This window comes from Myiozetetes cayanensis, unplaced genomic scaffold (assembly GCF_022539395.1).
Source record: "Myiozetetes cayanensis isolate MyiCay16 unplaced genomic scaffold, myiCay2020 scf51, whole genome shotgun sequence".
Lineage (NCBI taxonomy): Eukaryota > Metazoa > Chordata > Aves > Passeriformes > Tyrannidae > Myiozetetes > Myiozetetes cayanensis.
The window spans coordinates 275,473-294,526 of NW_026087754.1; the positions used below are offsets into that span (position 1 = coordinate 275,473).

The window sequence follows — 19,054 nt, forward strand, 5'->3', positions numbered from 1 at the left end:
TCTGTTTCCAGTGCCCCCCTGTGTGTAGGAGCCCGTTTAGGAACCACGTCCTGCACCCCGTGGGGTCTCACCTTTGAGTTTTGTGAACCTCCTGCCTCGGAAATCGCGCCTTTGTTCGCCACCAAAACACTTCAACATCTCACTGCGACGCCCCAGCTTTCCACACGTTGCTTCTCTCCAGAATATTTCTTGCTCCCCTCTGATTTTAGGGCTCGTGTGTCGAATAACAGTGACAATAAAACGTGTGAGCCTCTGAATGCTGAATAAAGCAAAGTGCCCAGGTGGGATGGAATAATAACAGGTGGGGCAGGAGATTTTTCCTTCATGAGCAGAGGAGCACAGGGCCTTCCTGGCCCCGTCCTGCTGCTTGCTGCTGGTTCAGCTGTTTTAATTCATAGGTGGGTGTTTTATCCGTAGGTTCTTCCTCTCCCGTTCCTTTGCTCTTCCCTTCAAACCATTCACACGCATCGTGGGGGGAAAAATTATGTTCCAGCTCGACCTGGGCTGTTTTTTTTTTTTTTCTTGCTTTCATTGAAACAAGGGCTCTGAAGTGGTGAAATAATTTCAGGAAATGGGACTCCAGTTTCTGGGTCACTCAGGCATTTCCGAGGTAAAATACTGCGTCCTCCAAGGCTCGCCGTGGCTTTCTTGTAATTATCTCGGCTCGGGAAGGAACAGCGGGTCTCGGAGGCTTTTCCTTCCTTCCTTAAACCTGAATTATTTCTCTCCTCCTGTAGTAGATCTCTGGCACTGCTGCTGTCCCTGCTGGGAGGGAGAGCAGGGCTGAAGATGGATCACTGTTAATGAAGACACACGGAGGCGACCCGAGAGCCGCAGTGCCGAGATCCACGGGGCTGCCTGCCTTGTGGCTGGGATTCTGCCTTTGGAATAGCTGCTCCCTGGGCTGCGAGGGTTCAGCTGAGGTGTGTGGGAGCAAAGAGGAGCTTTTGCTTGAGCTCATGGGGAAGTCTGTGCCGTGTTTTCCTTGGCTGGAGTGGGATGGGATGTGCTCCTGCCCGTTGTCACTCTGGGTTCGGTCGCTCCTGGGGACAGATGGACCTCTGGGTCTAAAGACCCAGGCTCAGAGGTGGCTTTTCTGACCTCAGTGGAGGGCTCAGGAACTTCCTATGTAGTTCTTGCTGTCCTGGAGAGGGTCCTGGAGCAACCATATGCCCACAAACAGTGCCTGGGGCCGTGCTGCTCGTTGCAGCGTTGAGGTGGACGCTGTGTTCGATGGGATCAAACCAAACACCCTGTCCAGGTGCTCCCAGTGAGTCCTGCTCTGGGGGTCTCCCAGTTTGGTGTCTCCCTTGTCTCTCAGTGTAAAGCAACCTTAGGGACATCCTGCAGAGTCCATCTTCCCTCCAGAAAGGGAGGGAAACACAACTTCTTCACGAGAGGATGATTTAGAGACGGTCTTTCCTCGTCTTCTTGCCCGGGGGAGTTGCTGACTTGCTGGTTTATGCTGGGTTTTGTCTCGTGTTCATCCAAGGCTTCAAAGCCTGTTGGACAAATGCCTTTTGGTGTTGGAAATCTACTCCTTGAGCTGGAGGAGCCCTGCCTGCTCTCAGGCTACAGCTACTTTGGTGATGTTTGGCAAGGATTAGTTAAAGTCAGGATTTGGAGAGCAGTGGCTGCTTCTCCCTGGGGACTCTGCCCATGGAAAGAGGACCAGGAGATGCTGTTTGTGGTGACACCTGACCCCCAAACCCCAAAAGTGCTCTCAGGCACTGGAAAACCAGGGTCCTCAGCTCCGTGGGAGTGATCAGAGTGACCTGCTGAGGGCAGTTCCAGATCACCTGGAGACCTTTCTGGGTCTCGGTTGGTTTTTTTTTTTTCACCACAGTGATGAAACCCTGTTGTCCTTCCCTTTGTGGTGTCTGGGCAGACCTGTGGCTCGGCCAAGGTGACAGAGGGACATTCTCTAACACCTCTCTGAAGGCAGAGACCTGACCTGGAGGGTGACCAGGCAAGGATGCTTTTATCCCGACCCTGCAGGCAGCGTTAGCGAGTGGCACTGTCTGGCGAACTAAGAGTGTTGGGTGAGCGGTGTCCTTGGGAGGACTGGTGGGAACTGTGCTGGGAAAAGCCCTGTGGGCTGGCTGGAGCTCCCAGCCGAGGGGGTTTGTTGCTTTAAGTGCAGGGAAAAGGCTTTTCTGTCTGGGCAAAGGCTTGGAAGGCTGCTGTGCCTGCCTGGGGCCCGCGTTATCCCGCTGGCTGCAGTTTGGTTTACGTTTGACAGGACTCTGACAATGCCTCCCTGTCCCATCTTTTCACACTGAGGGGAGGAGAAGGGGGCCTGGCTGTCTCTTCCTTTTCCCAAAGCACTTGGGAGTAATCTGCAGTTCATTTGCTCCCGGGGCGAGCTGAGGAGCGGCTTTTGGAGCCACTTCAGGTCCCAACATACGTCTGGTGGGAGAGGTCGTTCTTCTGACAGGGCTGGTGATGCTCCAGGGCTCTTCCAGGCAAGAAGTGAGGGCTCTGTGCATCTTTGACACCGCTGAGGCCATCGTGTTCCAGCTGCTTGGGGATGCTCCTGTGGACAGGGGGATCCCTCTGCAAGCCTGAGCAGTGCTGAACACCCAGAAAAGTGGTGGTGGGAGGGGAGTAAGTGTTGGCACTTGGCTTGAGGTTCGCTGTAATGACTTGTTAAACACTCTGTGGCTGTGGGGGATTTGCTTCGAGCACATTCCGTGCCAATATTCCAGTTTATACAGTTGGGTTTGCTTTATCAAGCCTGTGAAGCAGAAGGGTGTTCTGCCTCCGAAGCAGGTTTTATAGCCTCGGCTTTTGGCCTTCTTTCCCAGATGACAATTTTAAGCTCCTGCAGCTTTTTGGTTACAAAGCAAACACTCTCACTCCTTCCCTCACACCCCGAAATAACTTGAAAGGCAGAGCTTAGGCCTAAGAGCCGCCCCGTGCCTCTGCCCTGAGCTCTGCAAGGGCCTCTCCCTGCAAAACTGAAAGTCTTTCGCAATCTCTTTGGGTGTATCACAGATGGGAGGGTCAGGGAGAGCTCTGGGCACCCAGAGGGGCAGGACCAGCCCTGTGCCTGAGTCCCTGCAGGCACCGAATTTAGTCTGGCAGTCAGAATTTAGTCTGGGGGGGCCAGCAGTCATTCCCCAGTGGAAATGAGGTGCCAAAGTGGCTGCACGAAGCCTGTTGGGCCCCAAGCCCTGCCTGGCAGGGCTGACCCTGCACAAGGGAGCCTCCATGGGAAAGCACTTTTTCTTCTTGTTTTTTTTTTTTTTAAGGAAAGAACTTGACCTCTTGGTTTTTCCCCCTTGTTGCCTCCTTGAGGATGGATCATGGTGTTCCAAATCATCACAGTGCTGGATGTTAACCCAACACCAAACCCTGGCCGAGGGCAGGGGAAGGATGGGGTTCCCTCTGGGTGTTCCCTGGGTGCTGCTGCCTGGGTGACCCTGCTGATCCCAACCCATCCAGGGTGTTGAATCGTTCTGAGGGTCAGGAAGCTCAGGGCAGAGAGCTGTTAATGACTTGCACTCAGAAAAAAATAATAACGAGCCTTTCCTGGCCCGGCCTCAAAGCAACGTGTTTCCTTCCTTGCATTTTAGTGGAAATCTCGTACTATTTTGGAGGGCTTGGGCCAGTGCCTCGTGCTTCCTTCTTTCTCCTTGGCTGGAAATGGCTGTCAGGCTGCCTTCCTTTCCCTCCTGCTCGTCAAAGAGCAGTTTGGTTTGTGATTGCAACCAGCTCCCAGTGGCAATTACAGAGTCTGCCTGTGCTTTGTGTACCCTCCTGCAGGAAGAGGATTCTCCAGCCCGGATTCGGGTGCAGCCATCTATAATAATCTTGTTTATGGTGGGTTTCTCTGCTCTCCCAGCAGCAGCAGCAGCAGTGCTGCCTGTCCTTGGGGCTGGGCTGGTATCTTGAGCACCATTTGTGTTTGAATGGGCTTGTTTGTGCTGCGGCTCTTGCTTGTTAGAGCTCCTGGCACGGCTCCCAGGGCTCAGCAAACTTACCCAGATGGAGCTGGGATGGCCTGGCGACTCATTAGTCTCCGAGAATTAATCCCACGTAGCTCAGGCTCATCAGAAGTTAACTCCTGCCTCTGCTTTACCTTTTGCATTATGCATTTTGCATAAGCCTTCCCTGGCTCCTCCACCCTTCTTGAGGACTCTTTGCCCTATTTAACAGCCCGGGACGATTGCAGGCAGGTTTGTGGGACTGCCTGTTGGTAGAGACACCTCACCTTGAGCTGCACCTTTGCTTGGACTTGTTCCTGCAGGCCCGAGGGCGATGGGGTTTGTGACCGTGCAGGGAGCTTTTTGTTTTGGAGAGTAAAGCAGCTGTAATCCCTGTGCAGTGTGTGTCCTGCAGGGATACAGCCACAGAACCATCCCAGGGAACTCCCTCCTCCTGGAGCCCCTGTTGGACCCTTTTTTGGGGTGCTGGGTGGCACAACCAGTGTGGAGTCAGCATCAATCCCAACACAGGCAGTTATTTACCTTGTGTGGGGTTTGATCCCCATTCACTTAAGAGCTGGACTCGATGATCCTTCTGGGTCTTTTCCAACTTGGACTATTCCCAGCAGGACCAGAACTCTTGGCACACTTATAAAATCGATGCTGAAATGTTCCAGATTGTCCCTTTTGGAGGCTGCAGGTGTGTGGGACCTGAACAAGAACTGCAGAAACTCCTGCACAGGGAATACGGAGCAGGGGAGTTTGGTGGTCCCTGCCTGTGCCTGCTCCCCTCCTGGCAGCTCACAACCCTTCATTGCACCTTCCCCCGGGGACAGCCTTGCTCTTGATGTCCCTCTCTCTCCAGCAGTTTTCTTTCTTCTGACTCATTTTCCTCACTCAGGTCTTCCTAAATCTTAGCAGAGAGACTCTGTCAGCAGAACGTGCAACGTGCTTCTGTGCCTCTTCTGTTTAAGCCTATTTTTAGGAGGTTGCTCTGCAGCTCTTCTGGTTTTGTTTCATAGCTGGTGCAACCCCCGGCATTAATTTTGTGGTCATATAAATGTGAAGTTTATTCCTCATGATTTATGGGCATAAACCATAAATGTGCTTGTACTGGTGTAGGAGCAAGGGATCAGTGATGGAGGGGGATCTGTATTGGGAAGAGATCCCTGCTGGGGAGGGATCCGTGCTGGGAGGGATCTGTGCTGGCAGCCTCAACACAGAACAGTGTCTGTCTACACCCAAATGTTGGGATCTGGAGCATTTCAGCTTGCCCTGCAAGGCCCAGATGGAAGTGTCAGGCATGAACATTCCTGCAGTGACAAGTCACATGCAAGGACAACAATAGAGCCTTATTTTTAGAGCATTTTTCAGCCCAGCTCTATCCCAAAAGTTCAGCAGAACGAACGAGCCGGGAGCTTCTTCCGTCTTCACGCTGAGGTTTAAGGAAAAGGGTTTGTTTTGAGGGGCCAGCCACTCGTGACTTTGGCAAACCAGAAGAGACATGACTCAAGATTTACAAATCCTGGCTTGAGGCTGCTTCCAGCCTCAGCTACTTGTCAGGAATTCAGCTGGAACAGGTCCGGGGAAGCTTCACCAACACACAACCCGATCCCGGCGCGTGCGAGTGCCCGGCTGTGGGGTGGCTGTGAAAATAGCTGTGGGTGGCAAAGCTAAGGACAATCGTGAGCCTGACTGTGTCCCTTTCCATGTCACCAGGCTGATGCCACCCAGAGCCACGGGCGCACGCTCCTCTCTGAAGCTCAGACAGCTCAATTAGAGGAGCATCTTGGAGGAAAGGCTCCAGAAGCGCCGAGCGGCCTTTGCAAACATCCTCCTGCTCCTCCTGGCTCTTCCTGAGCTGTTTCCAAACTCCAAATTGAAGTTTTTCAAATGGGTTCCATGAGGTGCCAGCACGTGTCCTGGGGGACGTGCTGTTCAGGAAGGCTGGTCTTTGATTGCTGTTGTTGATGCATGTAATACGTCTTAATTCCTTTTAAGGGACTTCAAATATTCCCCCCTGGTGTCTGTCTAGACCAGGATAACAGGCTCTGTTTTCTCTTAATGGGTTAGTTAACATGCTTTGGGACCACTTGGGTTTATGGACTGGTGTACCGTGGGGATGGCAGCATCTGGGCTGGCTTCGGTGTCTGCAGGAAGGATTAAACTTGGAAATAAGTGGGAATTCTGGTTATTGAGGTGAGCAAAACCAGCTCATCCCAGCCCAGGGTCCCAGTTGGGTGGTTCGTGATGGATAGAGGCTCTGATGGGCAGTGAGTGAATTGCTGCGAGGGGAAGGGAAGGTTCTGGCTTTCACTGGATACCTGCAGCCTCTCCCCTCTCCTGCTCTTACCCCAGGAGCCTGTTTAGGTGGGTAAAATACATATTTGAATGTTAGAGGTGACAACATCACCCTGTCACGGGACTCACTTGGGCACTGCTTGTAACCTTGTCCAGAACTTCACCCCTGGGCTTGTGGTTCATGGCCAAGGTCAATGTTACACCTTTTGTTAGTGTTTGATGCTCCTGCCACTTAGTGGCCTTATCCAGGGGGGCAACAGGGGATTGGGATGGAGTGAGGGGTTGTTGTATCCTGGGGAATATGAGGGGCTGATGGTCTGGTTTGGGTGCAAATGCCTCTCCAGCTCCCCTGAGCCAACAGCCACCTCTCAGGTGTGTCTGACTGAGCTCTGGAGTGCTCAGTAATCTGCATTTCTTCCTCCCCTCGCTGTGTCCAACGTGCTGAAAATCATCAAAACAGTGAAATACTGTCCCGTGGCTGCCGGAAGAGGGATGGGAATGTGCTCCCAGTATCCAATCAGCTCCTTGTTCTGCCTCTTCTTAAGGACAGAATTTATTGAAGCAATTTATCCTGACTAAATGTGACATAAATCTGAGCACATGTATGTACATACCAGTCATATTCTGCAGCGAACGAGCAGCTAAATCTTGCCTTAAGGAATGAGCAAATCCTCCTGACACTTTGCAAGCTCGAGGAAACGGAGGCTTTTGCAGTGTTGTTGGCCCAGGGTTTTTTTGTCCTGCTCTGGGCAGCTGATGTGCCATCGGCTCTGGGATGGTTTCTCCTGTGCTGTCAGAGCCCCTGGGATTGGCAGCTGATGCTGGTCCTTTAATTTCTCAGAGAGGTTTCACAGAAGGACAGATATGAGGCGGAGAGACCCCGCAGTTCTCAGTGCTGGCAGTGAGGACAGATCTCTGACCTGTGTTAATTAAAAAAGCCCAGCCTGGCTGCCCTGTGAAATCAGCATTTCCCTCCAGCGCTGCTCCACTCCTGTTTAACACTAAGATCTGTTTGTTGATGGAATAAACACATCCCCAGCCTCATCCCACACAGCCCAGTTTAAACGTAGGAGGGTGATTTAAAGGCTCTTGAGACACTTCCAGCACCAGCCTGGCTCTGGCAGTGAGGGCCATCACAGCTGCCCTTCAGTGCTGGGTGACTTTGCTGCTGTCCCAGGGCCACAGCTCTGAACTGGGGTGCTGCAGTGGCAGAGAGCCTCTGATTGCTGTGATTCATTGAGGACAGACAGTGAGAGCTGGTGCCTTTGTGGAGCAGCTCACCAGCATCCCCAGCCCTGAGGATGAGGAGTTTTGGGCTCCACACAATCAAGCTTTGCATCCAGATGGATACGTGGCCGTTCTGGGGCCCCAGGGATTCAGGTGTGACAGCTCTGGGATTCAGCTACAACAACTTTGGGTGTGTGATAGCTGTGGGATTCACATCTGAGGGCTCTGGACCTCGAGTGTGTTCAATCCCTTTGCGCTTCTCCTCTTTGCAGTGTCAGGGAGCTGATCTGAGCCGTGGTTTGATCTCAGGAGAGGGGTTTGACCTCTTCATCTCTCCCTGCCAGAGGCTCCTGCTGCCTGTTCAGACTTCCCAAGGAAACCTGGGCTTCTCCATGCCTTGGGAGCAGGTCATGAGAGCGGCTCGTGTGTCTCCGCTGTTGGGACACAGCAGATGTGTGAGAGGCAGCTGCTCCGGGGCCCCCAGGGAGATTCCTCTGGGAGGAGGATCAGGTGGCTGCCGATGGAGGGGGGGATCCCTGTTTCTTCAGCAGCATTTTGGATTCCCGAGTTCCCAGTTTGGAGCTTGGGCAGAAGTTCAGAGGGGTGATGTGAGGAGCCCCATCTGGAACGTGTCCCCGTTCAGGCTCATTTTGGTGTCGCCTCAAGGCTCGCCTTGGGCAGGATTTGCCCTTCCTGCTGAAGGTGCTGCCGTCCCATGCCAGGCCACCTCCAGCTCTGCCAGCCCTGTGTCACTTCTGGGGGCTGCTCTGAGGTGGGTGGATGCTCCTGGCCTGCTGGATTGCCTTTGTTATCCCTGTCCTGGCCCGGGCAGAGGTTTGGCTGCCAGCCCGTCCCATTTCTGACAGGGACATTTATCCTTTCTGAGTCCTGTTTGCACAGACCTTGGGGTTTGGCTTAATACATCCAGACACAGCTCGGTGCTGTGGATGCCTCTCTCTCCTGGTTTTGTGGGAGAAGAGCTGGCAGCTCCTCTCTCACCACACTTTGGTTGTTGTCACTGTGGGCGAGGGGAAGGAATTCATCCCCTCCAGCCCGTTTAGCTGCTGACTGTCCCAGCAACAGAAAAATAACCTATTTTTTTTTTTTCATATTAAGCAATAATTGATTCCCTTGCCTTTTCACTGAGAGCAGAAGGGGCTGTTTCTGCAGCACATGCTCCCCCTCCGCTGCTGAGCCGCATTCTTGGAGCACTTTCTCGTAGAGCTCCTAAAAATACCAACCCTCCCTGCCCACCCCGCTGTGGGTGCTCGGGGCTGGAAGTGCAGAACCTTCCCCCCAGAGCCCATGGCTGTGCCCTGGGTCCCTCCCAGCTGAGCCAAGCGCCCAACTTGGAGCAGGAGATGCTGGAGGCAACACGAGCAGCCCAAGCGTGTTCCCACAGCAACCCCCCGAAGAGAGAGCATTTGCTTTATTACAGCTTTTTAAAATCCTCCTATAAAAATATCAGTGGGTGGAGGGGACCGTTATTTCTCGAATTTGAGGTGTGTGTGGTGGGGGGGTGTTACTTTATTTACTCTTATTTTTTATTAATAAGAATAGCTTCACTTGTAGCATAATAGGGCTGAGTGTTTTGTTATCCTTGGCTGTAATCCGTGATAAACTACCCCTGCCATCAGCCTTGTAGTTTACCCACTGGGGAGCCAGATTATTGCCTTGTAAAACGGAGCACCACTCCTATAATCCCTTAATTAATTAAATGACAAATTTTAGTTCTCTCCCATTGAAAATATAACTGGTGCAGAGAGAGGACTTGGATTTATTTGATCGCTGCTTGCTTGCACTTTGTTTTCCTGGAGATTGTCACTGTCTTTCCTCGTGTGTGGGGTGGAATTCTTGGGCTGGGCCAGGAACTGGACTGGTTGATCCTTGTGGGTTCAAGATATTCCACAATTCCGTGATGCTGTGAATATTAAGGGAGGGTCTGCTACCAAGGGGTCTTTGCTGCACTGGGTGACCTTTCACAAGGGTTGAGCGTTGTCCCCATCTCGCAGGAGGTGACACTGAGCTGCTCCCTTGATCCTCTGAGCCTTGCATGGGAAGCTCCCACACCTTTCCAGGCCTACCCTGTCCCATTTCCCTTCCTCCATGAAAAAAATCACCTCCCAAACCTTATTTAAACCCCGGGTTGGATTAATTCCTCTCTGCAGGTTGTGTCCCTCCTTTCCCCACGCTCTGATTAACGACAGCCCAGCGAAGGGGCAGCTTCTGCTCTCGATACCTGGGATTTTTATATTTTTTTTTTGGAGCTTATTTAACAATTTCCCCCTTCTCTCCTCTCCTCTCCTCTCTCCCCAGCTCAGCTCAGGCCGTGTGAAATATGGGCGACGACAGGCCGTTCGTGTGCGGTGCCCCGGGCTGCGGACAGGTAACGAATCCGGGCGACTTTTTATGGCCGCGCCGTGAATCAAAGTGGCTGTTTTATCACGGAGCCAAAAGCGCTTAAAGCCGGTGTTTTACGTGATCCCCGGGAGGTAATCAGATCCCGGGATTTGCAGTGTGTAAATCCCCGTTACGAGCAGGGCAGGCACTGGGAGCTGGCTTTGGGTGGGGGTGGTTTGGGGTGTGGGGGGGTTGCTCCTTGTTGTGCTGCTGGGGTTTGCCAGGATCTCACTGAATTCCCCCCAACCCCTGGAATTCAGTGCTCCTGCTTAAAGCTGCTCCTCCTCTCCCAAAAGACAGACCCACTCCCCAGCCCCCCACCCTGGGGTGAGGTGGCTCCTGTGGAGCAGCTGGGAATGTGACAGGTGATGGTCTGTGTTAGGTGAGCCCCAAACTGCTGTGGCTATTTTGGGATGGCTTTTCTTGCCATCCCATTGTGAGTTTCCCCTTCCCCTGGAGCTGTTGCTGCCTTTCCCTGGGACGAGGGATCTGGACAAGGCACATCCCCTTGCCGTCACCTGCCTGGGCAGGCACCTTCCCATCCCATTTTCCTTGGGTTTGCAGGGGAACTGGTGCTGAGCTTGGGGTCTCTCACACGCCCTGGTATTGGGAGGAACAGGAGGATCATGCAATTCCTGCTGGGGCTGATTTAATGGGAGCTCTGGGAAGCTGGGGCTGCTGTGGAAGTGCAGCCCCGTGCAGAGCCCCAGGGAGATTTGTGTTTGCCTTTTCTGAAGCGTTAGGACCTCAAAATGCCTTTTGTAGGGGAAGGAGAAGGCGAGGGAATCGTGGCTTTGAATTAGATGTTCAGGGATGTGCTCACTCTGGTTTCCTGGCTGCAGCCTTTGGGTGTTGGGTTGCCAAACTGGGATGGCTGGGATGGGTTTGGGAGCAATAACCAATCCCAGGGTACCCCCGTGTGTGTGTGTGTGTGTCCCCAGTTCTTCAATTTATTTAGTACCTTAATGCCTCCTGTGGGTCTCTCAATTGAAAGTACAGATAATTTTGCCTCCCCAGGGCGCCTCCTCTGAGGCTGAGTGTGGGTTCTGTGGTGCTGTTTGTTTTTATAGCACAAAAATGGGTCAAAACCCTCATCTGGTAACTCCTGGGGACTGGGGCTCTTTGAAAACACACAGTTAAGGCTTCCCAGCTTTCTGGTCCTTCTGGCACGAGCCCCATCCGGAGCCTTCTCTGCCCACTTGCAGGTGATCTTCCTCCTCCTTTTGCGTCTTTTTTTTTTTTTTTTTTTTGTGGGGCTGCTTTTTATCTGAAACTTCTTTGCCTGTGAAATTGTGCAAGTCATTTATAAAATGTATTAGCTGTGTTTGAGCACTTAATGGTGTGAGCACTTCAATCATACAGCCTTAAAATCGGATTCAAACAAGCAATTAAGGCAAACAACAATGTATTTAAATTTAATCTCCCACAATCTCCCACAAATGACATATAAAGGTGGTTGCTTCCTCCTTTCGCTGTTCCAGCCTGCTGCTTATGGGTAATTCTGACAATTCTTCATGTTAATATGGAAATGTTGGAATCCGGGTAATTCATAGCGGGATGATTCATGGTGATCCAGCCTGACCTCGTGCACAGTTTCCTAGAACGTCCTTCAATGCCTGTTCAAACCAGAGCAGGTATTAAATGTGATGATCCAAGCTTGATGTAAAATATTTCCAGCGACGGGGAATTCACCACAGCCCTCGGTTTAAGTTGCTCTAATGGTTAATTGCTTTTGCTGGGAGGGAAAACCGATGCCTCGTTTCCAGTCTGAACCTGTTTGGCTGCAGCTTCTGGGCCGGGGATGGAGTTGATGTTTGTTTGTTGGACAGAAGATCCTGCCTGTGGAATTCCAGGTGTTGGGAGATGTTTGCTGCCCGTTGGGTCATCCCTTAACTAAACCCAGGGTGCTCTGAGCCTTTCTCTCTAAGTCCTGGTGCCTTACCTGCAGTTTTTTGTAGCTGATTCTGGCTGAGCTGAGCTTCCTGGGCCGACAGAATGAAGTGGAATCATCACTGGGATGAGCTGGGCAGGGCAGCACAGTTGGGAGCTTGGAGGATAAATGTGGATTTGGAGCTGGGGGCTGCAGCTGTCACAGGACTCAGGGGACAGGGGCCACACTGGTTCCCCAACAGCTTGTGCTGCTTTTTGGCACTGAACCCTGACCCTGGACAAGCCACTGGGGATCACCCCATCAGGAATGGCTTCTCCCTGTCTACTCAGCTTAATGTGGAGCCTTGGAAGGGTCAGAGGGGGCTGCAGCTCTCTTGGTTTGTTCCCTGACTTCCAGCAGTGGAGACATTTGTCTTCAAACACAGGGGACAAAAAAGGACATTCAGGTCCATGTGAGCCACCAACAAAACAACCCACCCTAACCAGCAGAGTCTGTACATCCAGAGCTTTGAGCTTTCGGGAAGGTAATCCCATTTTCCCCACTCAGACACAGCCTGTAGACCCAAGCAGGGCTGTGGTACTGGGAAACATTTCCCCCCACCCCCCAAACCAGGCTCTGGAGAGGAGGGAGACTTCCAGCAAGAATTCAGCCTTTGCTTCTGTTCCCTTGAGAATTTGGGTGCGTTTTGCTTTGGAAAAGCCTCTGGAATGGGAGGGTGTCAGTGGCTGTTGAGCCTCTTGGTGTTGTCCAGGTCAGCATTTTTGGGATGACTCCTGGTCAGGTCCTTCCACGCTCAGTTCCTTTCAGTGCTGAACCTTTGATCCCATGCCCAGTCCCCTGGGCACAGGAAGAGGAGAGGGGAGAGCTGAGCCAAGCAGATCTGAAGCCAGTGGTGATTCCCCGTTTGGTGTAAAGAAAAAGAAAAAAAAATTATGTTAATCTTTGAACCATCAGCTGCTTCATTCCCTCTCTAGCTGGTACAGCCCCATCTCTTATGCCTTATGCCCTTTTTTCCTCCTTTTCCTTCCCTGTTTCCACGTGGAAAAAAGGCTGCAAAGCCGTTCAGGGCAGCGAGGAGGGGGAAGAGGGAATGGCCACCGAAAATAGCCGAGCAGATCTCGCCGTGCCGGGGGGGGGGTGCAGCGGGCTGTAAACATGTTTGGGTTGCCAGGGCTGCAGTGGGGGTTATTTTGGGATTCTCCTGGCAGTCCATTCCCAGCAGCGGGGCCGTGGTGGCACAGCTGACTCCGACTGTGCCGCAGATGCTGCCGTTAACAAACGTTCTTCCCAAGGTCGTGTGTCTGGTTCCTTCCCCAGCAGGACAGGTGGCACATTTTCCCTTCTTCCCCAGCTCTCTGGGCAAGAGGGAGTGGAGCTGTTCCCCAGCAGGAACGTGTGTGTCCCCCTCCCAGGAGCTGGAGCTGGGCCCTGCCTCTGGCATGCCTGTGGAAGGTGGAGAGTGATGCCTGGAGTCGCTGAATCTGTTCAGTGAAATGAATCTGGGGTGGTGTGTGCTGCTAATCACCGTGAAAGTCTCCTAATCCCCTTTCCAAGCGCTTGCATGGTGAGAGGCTCCAGCGCAGCCGAGGGCTCGGGAGAACTTGGGCGTTGCCATCGGAGTTGGGAGGCGTTCCCAAGGTGTGTTCCCGAGGTCTGTGCAGGGGGACAGCTCCACCTCCTTGGAGCAAGGGAATGAAACCTTCACCCACCTCCTTGGAGCAAGGGAATGAAACCTTCACCCACCTCCTGACAACACACCCAGCACACGGGTCTGGGACAAGGAGGCCTTGGGAGCGCTGGATGCTCGAGGAGGAATATCTTGATTAATTGAGCTGTTTATCCACTCCTGTTGCCAGAACTAACGGAGGGGCCATAATATTGAATATATTCAACTGGGAGCATGACTTTTCCCCACCCTCTTCTTCCCCCTCCACGCCGTTTCACTTTTATAAGTGAGACAAGTCCGCTCCTGATTCCAGAGCTCCAGTTATCCAGGCCATTTCCTCAGACAATCGCTTGCTTTTTAAACCCTCCCCTTAATTTCCCAATTTATTCCCCCTAAACCCCTGCCCGGAGGTGCTGCCCGTGCAGTGTCCAGGAAACGCCGAGCCCAGAACTTTCACGAGGCCAGAAAATGATTTTTCTTCTTTGTGGTTTATTGTATCCTCTTATCTTGTCATATAATAGAAATAATGTTTATGGCATCGAGGCCTCAGCATCACTTGGCATTTAACCAACCTCAAAAGCAGTTTATTGCTTTGTATACTCTGCTGCCATGACCATTATCCCTTAAATCTCTATTGCCCAGTAATATACGAGGCACCGAATGGCTCCTGCGATTGGGTGAAGGTGGCTCCGAGGCTGAGGTGTGTTTTGGAGCTTGTATAATCCAAACAAATATGGATTAGTCCTTTTATGCGGCGTGGAGAGAGGAAAAACCAACCCCTTTCCTCTTGCCGGGCTCTCCCCTGTCACCAGTCCAGCTTTTGGGGTGGCACCACGTGCCCCGTTCCTTGACCGCTCCGGGATTTCCAGCTGGTGGAATTGCACCGTGTCCCTCGTTCCTGTGGGATTTGCAGCTGTGGGATTTGCAGCTGAGGCTCATACTGGTCCATCTTCATCCCACTGGAAGGAAGGCATCCCAGCTCCGCCCGGATGAGGAAGGAGTCCTGTCCCTGGTTAAAGAGTCCACCCTGGGACGGGTGGGAGCAGATCAGATCTTCCAGGATGAGCTCCTGTGATGGAAAGAGGCAGGACAAGAGGGAAGCAGGAGTAGGTAGGTGTGGAGAGAGCCCAGAGGTGAGAGGGAGGAAGGGCCTGTGGCCTTTTACCTTCCAACAAAGCATCTGTCCTTAGCTGTAATTCCAAAGGTTTGCTTTGCACCGTCCTTCTCTCCTTCCAGTTGTGGCCTAAAGCACAACATTCCCAGTCTGGAAGCTGCCAGGAGCCAGCCTGACTCCAGGGATATCTCAAACCCAGCTGGAGCTCGCTGCCAGCCTGGCCCATGGGAGTGTAGGACACGGATGTGTTTGGTCTGGAGATGAGAAAGAAACACTCCTTGGTTTAACGACCTCCTCAGGCTCTGCCTCTGGAGGCTGTTCCCGAGGCTTAGGAAAGGAAGCCAGACAAACTGCCTGAGGAATTCAGGGAGTTAAAATCCAGTCTTTAAAAGCCTGCAGCCTGACTGGCTCCAGGCTGTTGGAGCAAACTGGAATTTAAATGGTTATTGAGCAGAGTTGTGGCACCCTGGCCTCCAGCAGAAACTGTTCCTGCCCTGGCAGGAGGGGAAGTGGGACTGGCCTTGGACACAGGCACAGGGTGTTGTTCCTAAAGAATTCAGGCTCCTTCCAGCCCCTGGTTTGACGAGTGGGAGCCTTTGGAAATCTGAGCTTCCTTAGGCAGGAGAGTGGAGCAGGGTGGATGGACACAGAGCTGGATGGGGCTGATGGCCGTGGCACGGCAGGAGCAGGACTTGGAGCTGCCCCTGCTGGTGTTATGGGCATGATCCACGCCAGGTCTCAGCTCCAGGACCCCCAGGTGACACCCAGGGTCTAGGATAGCACAGGAATTAGCTCCCATCCATCCTCCTGCAGCCCTTCCAGCTGACCCCAGGCAGTGCAGAACTTTCCCAGAGGGTCTCTCCCCGTTGGGGACGAGCTGTAGCTGATCCCCCCCAACCCTACCCTGCACCAGCCGAACGTTAACGTGAAAAATTGTGGGATTTAACGACAGAACGAGAATAAAATCCTCCTTTTTGTTGTGCTGGGGCACAGCTCCCCCTCTCCTGCACTTAACATGCGGAGGCACGTCGGAGTCGTGTCCCTACGGCACCCAGGTGGGTTGGGGAGCTGAGCCATAAAAACCAGTTTCTGTTCCGTTGTTTAAACCGCAGGAAAAGGCGAAGCTCCGCGGTGAGGAATTCCTCGCTGCGCGGCCCCGGCTCCTTCGCAGCTGCAGCTTTTTTATTTGAGGCTGCCACAGCCGAGGTGAAAAATCCTACAGAGAAACATCTCGCTTAAAAGATGCCTCCCATTATTTTTTGCAGGAGTGCAGGTTTTCCAGAGTTAATTATTTATTTCGGCCCAAGGCCCGTGCAGCTGCAGGACCTGCATGTCGGGACAGAGTGGCAGATGCTGCACAAAGCTCCCAGCGTTGAGGCCGGAATGGCTCCGTGTGGAAGTGGGCTTGGCTCTAGGAACTCTTTTCAGTTGTTGGCAGCAAAAGGAGGGAATTAATTTGAGCTGTAACTCCTGTATTGTCAGCAGAGTGAAACGATCTCTCCCACCTCTCTCGCTGAAGGTATTTTTTTGGAGGTGGGGAGGGGAAAGCTAATTTTGAATAATAATAAGCTTGAGAAGGCATCTGAAACCAGTAAACGTTTATTTTTTACACTCCTATAACTTAAAAACGGCCAAACCAATTTAAACCAAATTGGATAATAAAAAATATTGCTCCTAGGCTGAGCCCCTGTTTGCCAAGTTCCAGCCTAGAATGAATTTTTATGGCCAAATTATAAACCCCCTAGAAATGAAGGTTTAAAATGGAAATGTTGACAGACCTTTAACTACAAAAGCACTGTAATAGAACTTCTTTTTTTATAAAATGGCTGGTTTAAAATATAATTAAGACTTAAATATTATTTAATAGCAGCATTTCCTGTAAGTTAAAATCTTTATCATTCCTCTGGCTGGGATTCCTTGGCAGTTCTTGGAACGCCAGCGCTGCTCTGCAGTGGGAGCACGTGTGAACCACAGACCCTCGTCTGTCACATGGAGACGGGGCTGGACAGCTTTCCAAATTCCAAATAGGAGCCTGGATGCCAAAGGACCCGCCGGCCTCCACATGGATCCTGCGGCTCTGGAAGGAACCGCCGCGTCCGCCTCTGCCAGACCCGGCTTTTAATGCCGCGCGATGCCGGTGGTTCATTCCGTGCAGGAAAACGTGTCTAATCCCCTCTGGCTGATTTGGTGTTAATGAGGAGCTGTGCTTCCCGAGGGATGGCTGTGTTGGTGTTCCCAGCACTTCCCGGGCACTTGGAGAAGCTGACCGGGCCGAGCCTGGAAGCCTCTCGTGCTGGGGAGTGTCCTTGCAGGAAGAGCAAAGGCTTTTCTGCTGCAGGGCCCTGGCTCAGGTTTCTCCCTGCTCTGCTCCTGAGGGCTCCATCCTAACCCTGTGTTAGAATTCCTCTTGTTTCTTGCTGTTCTTTCCCTCCCTCCCCTGGAGAAAGGAGGTTACAAACAGCCCCGGGCGGTCACTGCCCTGCCTGGTGCAGCAGCGGGACACAGGGACAGGGAGCTGGCAGTTCCTGCACTGCCCTCTCCCTTTCCCTGCTGCTTTTCCTGCTTTCTCGCTGTCCTGCAGGTGGAGAAGCTTCCTGGCTTTAACTCTGCTGCCTTCCCAGGACAGCTGTGCTGACCAGGGATGCTGCAGCAGGATGCAGAGACCCATGAGAGCGTCCCCATAATCTCCTGGGTGATCTGTTTTACAAGGGTTGGGAATTTTTTAAGTCTTCTTCAGGAAAGGGCAATGTGGTTTAACCTGGAAACTGGGAATGCTTGTAGGTGGAACTCTGTGATGTGCAAGGACACTTGTCTGCCACGTGTGTGGGAGAGCAGCTTGTCCCCTCCACGCAGGGACAGCCAGGAGCTGTTCTTATTTACAGTGTTCTTCTGAACAACACCTAAATGGAACGTTTAAAAATACATGTTGTGAAAACTGGGCCTTGATTTGGCATCCTCATGCTTTTAAAGTGTTTGGCCCAGCTCTGATTTCTGCAGCACCGTTCCCCATAGCAAACTCTAAAACATTTAAATCTGAAAAGCCCCCCCCATCACCTTTGAGTGTCAGCTGTCAACTATTTTACACTCAACAGCAGTCACAAAAATAAAAGCCAATTTGTAAATAAACAAACAGCCACCCCTGCTGCTGTTCTGGGGCTGTTTTAAAGGGTTTCGAAGCCCCGTTTATCCACTGAGGGTGGTTATGTGTAGTTTAGACTCTTGCAGTGTCCCCCTGCATGTGCCACGCTGGAATACGACTGGGAAAAGGTCTCTGGAAGCTGCAGTGGAGATGCTCACTAAGGCTCTGCTGCGTGTTTCACTGGAAACCTCCCAGATCTGGCTGATGAAATATCTGTGGGTTGGTTTTGTGTGTGTGTGTGTGAAGAAGCTGCTGCCTCGCACGAAGGGGTGGAACGTGCACGTAGAGGAGGTGAGTTCAGCTCCTGTCAGCTCCTCTCTCGCTGGGGTTTTCCCAGGAACATCAGGGCTGTGCCTCTGGCTCCTGCTCTGGCGCTGCAGTGAGGTTTGGCTGCAGCTTTTCCCTTTTTTTGCCCTGGTGAAGGACGGTTCTGGAACGAGCCCTCGGCGGGGTTTCGCGGCCGTTACCGGTGCTGCAGCAGCTCCCGGGAAGAAATAGCCCCCTCTGCATTTGAAGAAATCACCATGTTCTTTTCCCCCTCTCATCTCAGGGATGCTGTGAGAGCATGCAGAATCCCTAATCACACCTTTAAAATATGCAGAGGCAGCTTTAATGCGGGTCGTGTCCCGGAACAGCAGGCGGAGGCTGAGCTGTGCCGCAGAGCCGCGGCAGCCGCGCTGCCCCCGGGCCCTTCACTGGCACAGCTGCTCCTTTTGGGGTGAAAAGGGAGGCTGTGGGGGCAGCAACAGTGAACCCAAGAGGTTCACCCACCAGGGAACCTGTTCCACATGCAGTAGAAGAGCCAATAACAGAGCCCATTGCCCTCTTGGAGCACCTCGTGCCCCAGAGGATTCTCCGACCGGTCACAAACTGCGCCCAAAACGCAGCAGGATGGCGGGTTCTGATCTCCCAGAAGGACCCACCCTGCCAGCTCATGGGGACTCAGGGGGCTTCCTCAGAGCCCCTTCAAACATGGATTAACCTTCCTGGATTCGGGGAAGGGCGCTGAGCCACAGGGCATCGGGCCCCTTTTCCAGGGAAGCTGGGCTGTGGAGCCATCTGCTCCCCGAGGGGGACTTGCAGACTCAGCAGCTATAAATATATATAGAGAGAGGGACTGGATGCCAGGACATGGCCCTACGTAAACAGCCATATATGTGCATCTGCACGTGTGTTTGTATGGACAGGAGCTCTTGGCTGCAGCCCCCACCCCTGCTGGGCTGGCTGATGCCATGGGAGGAGCATCCCCTTCTCTGGATGCAGGACAGCAGCTCCAGCCCCCTCCCCACACAGGGCTGGGCAGGTGCCCCTGGATACACAGGCATTACTCAGGGTTTTACTTGGGGTTTACTGTTCCAAGGGGGCTGTTCTCCCTCTGTGCACCCTC

At 52.7% G+C, this 19,054-nt stretch overlaps 2 protein-coding genes across 2 annotated transcripts in view; both read left to right on the plus strand.

The window, feature by feature from the left end:
• LOC126649888 (cyclic AMP-dependent transcription factor ATF-7) overlaps positions 1-19,054 on the plus strand; it is a 56,789-nt gene that overhangs the window by 6,040 nt on the left and 31,695 nt on the right. The window contains exon 2 of the mRNA XM_050334243.1: positions 9,774-9,843. Coding sequence (XP_050190200.1) covers positions 9,796-9,843 — 48 coding nt within the window. The 5' untranslated portion in view covers positions 9,774-9,795. The remainder of the gene's footprint in view (positions 1-9,773; positions 9,844-19,054) is intronic.
• TMEM106C (transmembrane protein 106C) overlaps positions 12,971-19,054 on the plus strand; it is a 159,788-nt gene continuing 153,704 nt past the window's right edge. The window contains exon 1 of the mRNA XM_050334263.1: positions 12,971-12,980. The gene's annotated coding sequence lies outside the window, so the exon portion shown is untranslated. The remainder of the gene's footprint in view (positions 12,981-19,054) is intronic.